Source organism: Mytilus galloprovincialis, chromosome 14, assembly GCF_965363235.1.
Source record: "Mytilus galloprovincialis chromosome 14, xbMytGall1.hap1.1, whole genome shotgun sequence".
NCBI classification, from domain to species: Eukaryota; Metazoa; Mollusca; class Bivalvia; order Mytilida; family Mytilidae; genus Mytilus; species Mytilus galloprovincialis.
Genome location: NC_134851.1, coordinates 32,285,312 through 32,297,353, shown reverse-complemented (window position 1 = coordinate 32,297,353; position 12,042 = coordinate 32,285,312). Strand labels below are relative to the sequence as shown.

At 32.2% G+C, this 12,042-nt stretch overlaps 1 protein-coding gene across 2 annotated transcripts in view; it reads right to left on the bottom strand.

Annotated features, from left to right (window-relative positions):
- The window catches only part of LOC143059656 (caspase-8-like), a 32,714-nt gene extending 24,815 nt beyond the window's left edge, over positions 1–7,899 (bottom strand). For both annotated transcript variants that reach the window (XM_076233183.1, XM_076233184.1), the window contains exons 1-2: positions 7,786–7,899; positions 718–1,090 (exon numbers count right to left, since the gene is read on the bottom strand). In XM_076233183.1, coding sequence (XP_076089298.1) covers positions 718–1,022 — 305 coding nt within the window. In that variant the 5' untranslated portion in view covers positions 1,023–1,090; positions 7,786–7,899. The remainder of the gene's footprint in view (positions 1–717; positions 1,091–7,785) is intronic.
- Positions 7,900–12,042: the final 4,143 nt, after the last annotated feature.

Here is a 12,042-nt window from a genome sequence, read left to right as displayed (position 1 = left end):
TCAACTACTGTTTATTTCTGTTCATTTATGTAATAGACTTACATGACTTTGTATAGATATCAAATAACAACCTTTTATTCATTTTTGGTCAATTAATATGCAATGATTTTATGACACTGTTACAATAGAATTAAAGAATATATATCATCATTATCATGATTATATTATGAGGAATATATCTTCGGTAACAAAATGGTAACACTAATGAAATGAGAAGTTTAAGACGTATAAGTTACAGAAATACATGTATGTCATGTATGTTGTCAGAGACAGTCATGACAGTGAACTTTTTACATGAATTATGTAACATGAATATTCTTGGATGCACATTGTCACAGTCCATTTTGTATATTGTAATCTACTGAGAATTGTGATCTTTTTTGATAATTGACATATTTGGAGAAACCTCTTTCTGCAGAAAAAAATTATTCAAGAACATTTAAGTCATGTAAATGTGTAAGTGGAGATTCAGATTGAATTTTGACTATAAAAGTCAGAGTGCCAGAATGCAGTCTGCATGAAAATCTTTTCCAACTACTAGCAATGACTAGTCCAAAGATCAATATTCTGACATTTTTCTTAGCAAATACTTGTTAGTCAGAATAATTTTTTTTAGTCTGGGACATCGGACTGGTGGCTAACAGTGCAGATCATGCCATGACCCAAAATAATCTCCCTTAGAACCTAGCTCATGTAGCTATGATCCTGTTTACTAACCTGAATGGTAAAAGTCTGGGATCTGTTTCCATGCCAACCTCTACACGTCTGGAATCTAACTCTAACTTTCTCACTAAATCTTTCCGTCCAATTAATAAAAAACACTCTGCTAAATAACTACCATCATGTAATGCAACATGTTTATTTTTTTCAATGGCACTAAATATGTCTATTGCCATAGTTGCCATTTCTAATTTTGCCGATCCAGTCACATCTCTAAGCAGAAATTTTAATTTCTCAAGGTCATCACTTCCAAGGTCGCTGCAAATTTCCACTAAAATTTGTCTTAACCTTATATTAGCCATTTTGTCCTTTATATCACAACTCAACTTCTTTTTTTATGATTCACAATAATAAAAGTGTAACCTCATACCTGCAATGAAATCAAAAGAATTATAACTTTGCTCAAGTATGATAAGAAGTCAAGGCTATTTTAGCAATAAATGTAATGGGGGTGGGGCACTTATAATCACTATATACATGTAGCTATGTATCATATGCATGTTATTTAATTGCTTTTCCTATTCAAAAAAAAAATGGAGAATGTGTCCCAATGAACACAGATGATGCCCCTGCTTGGATACAACATAATAAAGGGACATAACTCAAAAAAGATAAAAGTGTCAGATGCTATTCAAATTTGTACTTGATCTGTATTTTGTGGTAATAAGCATTGTTTATAAGTTTCATAACATTTGGTTGATGCAAACTTAAACTAAAGAATGGAAACTGCAATCATGGGAATTTTTCCATTTATAAAGAGGCATTTATTACTCTAAAACTGTTAAAGTGACGCCACTTTTTTCAAACATGATCAGTGTTTTGTGGTAATAAGCATTTTGTATAAGTTTCATTACATTTTGTTGAGTCAAACTTAAGATAAAGAACAGAAACTGAACATTTTGCAATTTTCCATTTAAACAGGGGCATAACTCTAGAACAGTTAAAGTGACGCCACAAAAATTGAAACTTGATCTGTGTTTTGTGGTAATACATAATAAGCAGTACGTTTAAGTTTCATAACATTAGGTTGAGGCAAACTCAAGTCATGCAAGTTAGAGAACGGAAACTAATTTTGGGAAGTATGTACAGCAAGCAGACGAACAAGGGTAAAACTTAATGTCCCCTCCTCTACAGCAGGTACCTAATAATATATTCATGATATTAAACCATTTTTTAATCAGGTTTACATTAATCATTATGTGTTCTTATCTTAAATTTAACATGCTCATGGTGCTTAATAAATCACCTTTCTTGTTAAACCTTTATTTTTGATAATTGAAAAGTAAAGAAAGTAGGTATACATTATTTTTGGGGTAATCTGGAGCACACTTGTATGTGCTGGATGTTCTCACCGTGTCAACCCATTGTTGGCCTTTGGCTATTTGTGCTCTTGGTGGGGTTGTTGCCTTTTTGACGCCTTCCCGGTTTCCAATTAATAAAATGTGAATTCTGCAAAAATCGTGAGGAATCCAAAAATGGTTTTGCTTTCATTCTTGACTTTAAGATCATATAAATCATGTCATGCATGTTAATGCTAGACATAAAACATGAAAAATGATAATAATGATAATCGGATATGATTTAACTTAATTCAATTCATTCTATCCTTTAAAAGTGTAATTTTAATGTTTTCCTTAGAGTTTGTGGTCAGTTTGGATGTTCAAATTGTGCATTTGCCAATTACAGATTTTGTTCTGTGAATATTACACATGTTTTAAACAAACTTAAAACTTCCCTTAAAATTTGTCAATCGTACAAACACTGGTTCTACCTCACGCTAAATTGGCTTTTGCCCACGAAAAGCAAGGTAGGTAAAAAGTTTTATATGGGCGCTTTAACATTTTAACAATCTTTCAGCAAAAAATAACTTCTGGAATCATGCAAAAGTATCTATACTAGCTTAACAACAAATTAAAGGTAATTAAAATATTTCTAAACTCAAAGGCTATATACTCATATTACTCACAAATATATTTGCTCACTTAGCTACATTGTTGCTTTTCATTGTCAATTGTAAATTTATGTTCCTGCTAAGGGAGACAACTTAAACAGGGATCCCTTAATTACAGGGTAATTTATAGGATTTGGCAAACAGACTATTAGACATTATTTTTGCCTTAAGAAACGTCACAGTGAAGCAAAACCCATACTGCATCATATAGTAAGCTATATAAGGCCTTACAGTGATCTATAGTTGTTAAATTCTGTGTCATTTGGTTTCTTGTGGAGAGTTGTCTCACTAGCACACATATACCACATCTTTTTATTTTTATTTTCATAGTATAGAAAACCCCACCCTTGTGATGCCTATGGTTATGTTTTAAAAAGCAAAATAAAGTAATATGAGACCTTAATTGCCGAAGAGACATATACTGTTACTCTCCATCAGAGACCAAATGATCACTATTGACCTTCAAAATGAACAAAACCTATACCACATAGTGAACTTTAAAAATGGCTGCAAAATGACAAATGTAAAACAATTCAACAAAATACATGTAGCCATCTTTTATGTATTTCGGAGTTTAATGTGACGTCCATTAACACTGACGCGACTGAACTAACTATACATTTTTGTTTTGGGGCTATCTGATCGAAGCATGTATCCTGGTGCGGGATTTTCTAGCTGCATTGAACATGTTGAAGACCCATTGGTGGCCTTAGGCCGTTATCTGCTCTTTGCAGTCGGAAAGCTGACCCCGGTTTGACCCCATTTCTTAAAGCAACAATGGACGTCATGTGATTACCATATATGGGCATTTTTTAACCAAAAAAAGTGAAGCTCGTTTTTTGGAATTTGTAGTTTTTTGCATGAATTGAAACTAATTTCCTTTTAGGTGAACATTCTTGAGTATATAAGAAATATATTACTCAACTTAATTATGGATTAAACTAATTTTTTTCTCTCAAAATGTGTCTTCAAAGTCAAGGTGTTGACGAAATAAATTGGTCACAGAAAACTAAAATCGTAATTTTCTTTCTTAACTTCTCGGGAAGCTATGCTGAATTTAAATTATGTTATGTAACATAACTTGGACTATAATGTGTCAAATTTGTGCCAGTTGATATGCTAAGATACGCAAATGTGCCAGTTAGATGTGTCGATATTTCTGACGAAGCGGGGCCGACGGTAATTCACGAGTTACGTCCCTTTGTTTGACACTATCATGAACAAACTATTGTTAAATCAAGCAATATGCTGTTATTTACATGTGGATATTATTAAAAATTATCTTATTAAATATATTTTGATACTGTAAACATATGCCAAAAAATAGAGAAACACATTTTATCACTTTTCAGAACTCAGTCCCTGTGAAATAGGCCCTATATGTGTCCCTATGTGCCATAATAGGGTTAATAATTTAATATTAATTTAATATTCCAAGAGTTAATTTAATATTCATGTTTTGGTAAGTATTTTTACTGCTGCAACCAAATTATTTTAACACAGAAATAAATGTCTACTCAATTTATACAAGGGGTAGTCTAAATATTCATGAATAATGGATCAAGACAGTATTAAAATGATAAAAAAACAGGAATTCCTTTTCATTACTGACACTTGCAAGTTGGTTCTACCTTTTTCATTTAAACATAAAAGAGATCATAATGAAAGTGTTCTGAATGTAAAATCTTCATTATTTTAAATTTATAAAAGGAAAATTAGTTTGCAATCCTGGTATGAACAAACTAAATATAACCATGCATGTTGTCTCATTGATTTCATGCAAGTTAAAGTTCTAATGAATGGACTCAAATTATAAAAATAACACACTAAACCAATAAATAAATGGTGCTAATCATGAACTTGAAAATAAATAAGAACAAAATAGACTCAGTAAGATTTTTCTTTTTCTATTTGAAAAAAATAATAATAACATTAAAAAAACTATGCATTTTTACATTTATATAAAAGTATTTCAGAGCAGTTTCTGGGGGCTAAGTCAACAATTATGTTTTAGATCACAAGTCAAAATTAAGTCACACTTCATGTCAGTATGCTTTGAATAAGATTGATTAAACTGATACTCTGAAAGAGATTGTTTGAAGGCAGCAACCATTTGTTTTCAGGGAGGGGGGAACTATGGATTTTTTTCCAGACAAGTTGAAAACAATTCTTCTCTTTCAATTTTAGCATTTCATTTAATGGCAGCTGAGGGTAAAACAAACATTTTTTTTCTCAGGGTCAAAAACAAATTATTTTTTATCCAAAAATTGGAAACAAACTTTTTTTTCTTCAAAACAATCAAAAGCCACCACCCCCTACCCCTACAGAAAATCAAATGGTTGCTGGCTGCCTAAGTTGAAATTTAGGACAATACTTTCTCGTTTACTTTTGCAGGATTCCTTTATCACAAAAAAAAATATTATTATTAACAACGAATGAGTTTTATGTCAGTCATCTTAAGCAGTTATTTAAGGTTGTGCAAAGACAGTATAAGATTTCCTTACCTTGTTTTAGTTAAGTCATACATTTCACTGACTTAAAGAGAATAATTAATCCAGTCAAATATTCACAGCTGATCTCGCATTACTTTTTCAAACACACATACTAAATGTGTGTACATTGACTGTGTTCAGATGCCAGGTGACATCGATGTGTAAGACCGAAAAACTACAATGTCAAAAAATGTCTTTCTTTTGGAATTTAGTTCAAACGGGGTTTCCCAAGGGGTAATAGAACGAATTATACTTTATGATTTTTTTTTAAATTTTGAGATACGTATTATTAATTGTTTGTATAGTACATATAGTCTTTGATAATCTGTGGAAAATAGAAGAAAATAATTTTAAACGACGATCAACGGCATTACGGGATCGTTAAAATACGGCCAATTTGAGATTTTTTTTTCCTTTTGATAATAAACTCCATGCTCAACAAATCGAAATAAATCTATTTCAGACCCTAATGGCAAGTAGGAAACTGAAAAAAAGATAAACTTCCAAATTGGCGCCAAAAAAAAAATCCGCGAAATTAACGCAATTTCAGAATGGCGGGTTTTAATATCAGTCCCATTGTTGTCTTAAGAAAGTAGCAACAACAGTCGTTTCTAAGGGCTTGCTCTCCGACTGTTTGGTCGGGTTGTTGTCTCTTTGACACATTCCCTATTTTCATTTTCAATTTTATTTTATGATTAATGTAAAAAACAATAAACAAAAACAAATTTGATATACACATGATACAGCAACAAACAATTAACATGATTAACACTGATTTACAGGCACCTCACTTGAGACAGGCATATATATAGAATGCCGCAAGTTAATTAATGTTTGTCTCAGACACCAAACCCTCCCACTTCGCCTGGGACAATATTGTAACATGTGCAACTGCTATTTGGGAATCTGCAACACTTGACCCAAGAATTTACTTCGCATGAACTATTGACATCATATAACAATCACTTTCAGTTTTGGATCAGACAATTTGATTGCAATATATCTAACAGAAACCTTTTATGAACATGATGAAGAATAGTAACGGTGGATAAAATATAAATAGCAATAAGGTAAAATAAAAAAATCATGCACATATACATGTATGTGAAATAAATACCTCTATATAGACATGATGGATGGGAGATTGCTTTTTCAACTATTGATTCATCCTAAACACAAAACATGCATGAAATATTTGCTACTAGTACATGCAGTATAGGTATTTGTTTAGGACACTGGCTACGGTTACATGGAAATGTAACAATAATAAAAATATTATTGTTACATTGGAGACTAAATGCCGGAATGCATGGTTGGGTAAGGATCTGTTTAATTACGAATGTAACAATAATTATTAAGGCTACGGTTACATGGCGTTATTGTTACATGAAAAACAGCAATGTACGATGGGACTAGTAATATGTACTAGATAAGAAAAAATGAAGACATTTATTTTATATTTGCAATACATACATTTATTACACACAATTTATTTACTGTAATTTTTTTTATTTACAATGACAATTTCTACAAATCAAGTAAATGGTTTTTAAAGTCCGACACATTTTTTATGAACGAAATTGCGTCCTCCACGGTTACGTGTACATACAGAAGTTCTTAGTATTTAAGTTACAGTTAGCAAACTTTGCTTTTGATGTATCAATTTGGGTCAAGTTGTAAAGCTGTATGAAATTTATGTCTTGATTTTGTTTAAGTTTCACCGGTTTAAAACGCATCCCAAAGTTTTTCACCATAAACAAAATTGGTTCAAAGTATAATGACAGTAATAAGAGTAGGTGTGCAGTTAAATACTTTAAAAAAGAAAAACCATTGAACTTTATGTTTCGCCTTTGACACTCCTAATCTTGAGTAGTATCTTTAAGAACATCAAAAACATTAATACGTAAAACTATTCAAGTTAAACACCATTTGATTGTTGAATAATAATATTTAATATTTATCAGTATTACAAGTATTGTTTAGTACATATGAAAGAATTAAGCAACACAACTATAGAAGATTTAAGTTTAATAAATCTAGCGTACATTACTGTTTTTCATGTAACAATAACGTAATGTAACCGTAGCCTCAGTAATTATTGTTACATTCGTAATTAATCGATTCCTCACCCAACTTTGCATTTCGGTAATTAGTCTCCAATGTAACAATAATATTTTTATTATTTTTATTATTGTTACATTTCCATGTAACCGTAGCCAGTGCCTTTGTTTAGAGGCAAGTTGAAGGACGACTCCGGGTGCATGAGTTTCTCGCTGCATTGAAGACCTATTGGGGACCGTCTTCTGCTGTCTGTTCTACGGTCGGGTTGTTGTCCCTTTGACACATTCCCATTTCCATTCTCAAGTTTACTAGACTTAATCAACCAATCAACTATTGTCGTACTGATAGTGGTATGTCCACTCTCAGCATGCAGACTAAACTATTTGAGGTAGATACATTGTGTACCACAATATTGGATTGTACAATCACAGTAAAAAATCGGTCAAGTTATTCGCTGTTCTTTGTTATACTTTTTTTTTTAGATTTATTTGTTTCGTTTGTTTGGTACCAGGGACAAAGTCAAACACATATAACGAACTTGATCACAAGAAAATGTATCACCTATTAGTTCTTCATTATCTTGGCATTCCGCTTATATATCTGGCATTGTCTATTCATGTCATTCGACGATGATTCGTAAACCGAAACTGAAGGAAAAATGAATTCTAAAAATAGATTATTCGGAACTGCATAAAATAAATCTTTACCAATGTCGGATAAGAACTGTAGTTGAATCCGTATATCTTCTGCCAAGTATTAAACACCTCCAAAATTTTGAGTATTAAAAGACAAAAGGTAATTATCTTTTACCAGTAAAACGATTGTATAAACTTATAAATCGAAAAGTTCGTGCACTAATCCCCGTATCCAGTGGCGGATCCAGAAAATTACATAAGTGGGGGCCCGCTCTAGTCACGCTTCAATGATTCCCTATATAAGCAACCAAATTTTTTCCCAGAAAAGGGGGGGGGGGGCGTTCCCCCTGCCCCCCTAAATCCGCCAATGGTATCTGATATTTTATTTACAATACAATGTTTAGTTTATTATGATTTCAAAAAGAGTCAATAATTAATGTTCCCAGTGGTCTGGAAAAAAAAAAGTAACACTATTTTTAGGATAACTAAAAAAAAAGTTACTTAGAAGTTTCCTTAAGGAATGTAGCTCCCTCTTGCATAGGTCTATTTTTTGTCCGGGTTTGGCTGTACCAGAGACATGATACACATATGTGTGTCTCTGGCTGTACTAAGTCTTATTAGTTATGAGGACTTTAAAGAATTAAGCATCGAACATCGCCGCTGAAGAGACATTCACTGTCGAAATGCTCATTTGGTGTAACACAATTTATCATTTTGTTTTCATCAATTACAATATATCGTATTAGCATGAATTAATTTAAATTCTTGAAACTATATATGTACCACGGATACCACAATGACATTATACATTATTTCTTGCATAGTTTTAAAACTCGAGACTATATTTTGATAAGTCATAGCACACAGGGCCTCACAAACATTTCTGGGCAGCAAAAACATGGGTATGTATTATTGCCCTCCATCCCCCCTTTTTGTTTTGTTTAGAGATTAACTCCGCTGTGAATGTTTTTTTATAGTTGAAGCTTCACCGTGATGATAGATAAAGAACATTAATATGTAAGTTTTGTTTCCTTATGTTTTAACAGAAGAGTGATATGATTTTGGGCCATAAATTTAAATTGGAGTTAGATGTTTCTGAAAAGTTAAATAATCAAGTCTGTATAGTCCCCTCATATTATGGAATATAATTCCAAGCAAATGTCGTAGTACAGTACACTTTTTCATTGACACCAAACCATGCATTTTATTATTATACTTTAATTTTCTGTCAGATTACTGTGACAAGCTTTATTACCATTAACATATACGAGTTGCCTTTCCCCTTATACATGTTATAATCATTGTGTAAAACAAATATTGTGTGAATAAACAAAAGATTAAGCAAAAAATTATCACTGTGTAAACATACTCTATTATTATATTTGAAGTGATTATATCAATCGTTGTTGAAAAACAAGCTAATATATTTAATACAACAGACACGGGTTTGTTAAGAGCTAAAATGATGATTTCTGTTCTCTGTTTGCTTATCATGCATTGTCAAGGCTTTCTTCTGGATACAGGAACAGGACAAATATTAAATTTTGGATTAAAAAAATCCCACTTTGAGCATCTGGTTCGCAATTTTAAGCAAAGCTTGAAAATTTGTATAGTCATTCGTGTAGGGATTTATTTTTTTCCTTATTGTCACTTATCACAGCTTCAAATTGAACCCGATCTTAATAATTTACGACAAAGAATATTTGCTCCAAAAAATTTATAACATTGTTTAACTTTTTTGCAAAATTGCACAAATCCCCAATTATCAGCATCAATTTTCTCGAAAACGAGCACGGTGACCTATGTTTTATTTTGTGTTTTATTTTATAACTCGCTAAGGCCTACAACATATTTAAAAATTAAGGAAATGACATTTTATCGAGAAACTGTATCGGATGCCCTTAATGAACCACGACGAGATACGGACAAAATATCGCCTTTTTGACAACTCAGTTGCAAAATAAATTTGACAATCTTGAGCAAAAATTGGCTAATGTGGAAAATAATGGAGCAAGTCAGAATAATATGCCTACGAATGAATATCGGGCACTGGAACAGAAATTAAATGAAGTGCTAAACGATAATGTGGATCTGAAACGAGAAAACATGAATATGAAAAATGAAATGGCAGCAATGAGAAATGCACTGTCAGCATTGAATAATGCATCAACCGAACATTCTCGTAAAATTCAGGACCTCGAAAACTTTGATGAGTAAGGCCGTTTTTAAATGACTTTTATAATATGGTTTAATGTTGTGCCGAGACACCATTGTTCCAGGTTAGGTTGAGGGATCGCCTGCAGCATTCAATAAGTTTTGATCCTAATTCCAGAGTCTGTGATTCTGTGATTGGCGCTGCGTGCATAATTAAGGCCAGTAAGACCCCTTTTTGGCTCTAAAATATAGCTGTTTAACTAAGTTCTTAAAATGTAAAGTTTTAGCTATTTATTGGAAAGTAGAATACTTCTGTTCCATAAATATTGGCTGTTTTGGACAACACAATACACGTGTATCAGGGACTAACATAATCAAGTCATGCTTAATTACTGAAATCTTAGCATTTGGGTTAATTTCTAGACGGTTTCCGTATGAAATGGGAAATTGCCACTTTCCAAACAGTTAATTACCCAAACCAATTTTACGTCAAACATTTCACCGTTATTATACAATAATAGTGAAGAAAAGGGATAACAATAAAAATTATCATCGATCAGATAATTTCACTTTGGAGTAAAACTTAATTAAAGTATGCTAGTAAGTCAATACTCGTTTTAAATTTCAGAAAGTTTTATCACCAAAAGAGGAATCTGATTTTCTGTTTCCCACTGACTTTAACACAATATTTACTTATGGTGTGCTGTTACGCCACTGCCCCAAGTTTGAAAAAAATTGGGAGGTGAGGTATTGAAATAAATTATACTGACGGACTTTAGAAACGCAGCACTCGATTAGTGTTTTAGTTTTTATTTCAAAATACTCATTATACGCATGAAATTATTATGATTGATAGAAATTCAGTTATTAATTTTTGTGTTCAAGATTAAGTACAGGAAGTATATTGAACAATAATTCAAAATGAATATAAGTCATGATTTGATGAAAAAAAAATAATCAAAATATGTGTTAAGTTCGTCAGTACATATTCAGGTTTTCTATTTGATTAGTGACATACGACATTAGTAACATATTTTAGTTACTATATTTCTATGTGAATAAACTCATTATAGATACCAGGACTAAATTTTATATATACGTCAAACGCGCGTTTCGTCTACAAAAGTCTCATCAGTGACGCTCGAATCCAAAAAAGTAAAAAAAAAAAGCCAAATAAAGTACAAAGTTGAAGAGCATTGAGATCCAAAATTCCTAAAAGTGTTGCCAAATACAGCTAAGGTAATCTATGCCTGAGGTAGAAAAGCCTTAGTATTTCAAAAATTTCAAAATTTTGTAAACAGTTAATTTATAAATATAACAATATCAGTGATAATTGATTTATATTGTGCAGGGCCGTAACTAGGGTTCGAATTCAGGGGAGGCATGGTTTTTTTTTCTCGCAGTAAAATGACTAAAAATTACCCGTTTTCCTTCGATTTACTTACTTTAAGAAACATCAGTATTGATTGTACCTGGAAGCAATTTTCATGCAAAAAAAAACTGAGATTGCTGTTCGGGGTGAGCCAAGGCTCCGTTTTGAAGACAGTACTTTGACCTATAATAATTATCATTAAATACATTGTGACCGCGGATTTTGTTCTCAATATGGCTAAAATATATTTTTGTTAGAAATCAAACTGGTAAGTTAAAAAAAACATAGAAAGCAAGATCATAGAAAGCAAGATATTTTTTTTGTCAAGGACCTTGAATTTCAATATTGTTGAAAGCTGAACAGACATGTATATAACTACAACCAGGGACTTTCTAAACTAGTATATACTTAGTTTAGAAACTCTCTGCTTCAACGAATGGGAATGTTTACTACTAAGGCATTGACCCTATACGTATGTATGTATGTACTTCTAGATTTCGCCAATTAAGACGCACCCCTTGATTGACTGCAAGGGTACAGCGGATCCATGTTCACTCCCCAAGAATTAATGGAGATGTGTCCTTTACAATATTTTTCACCACCAGAACAATCCCCACCCAACACCGCCCAAGGTTCTCGTACGATCGGCCGGGAGAC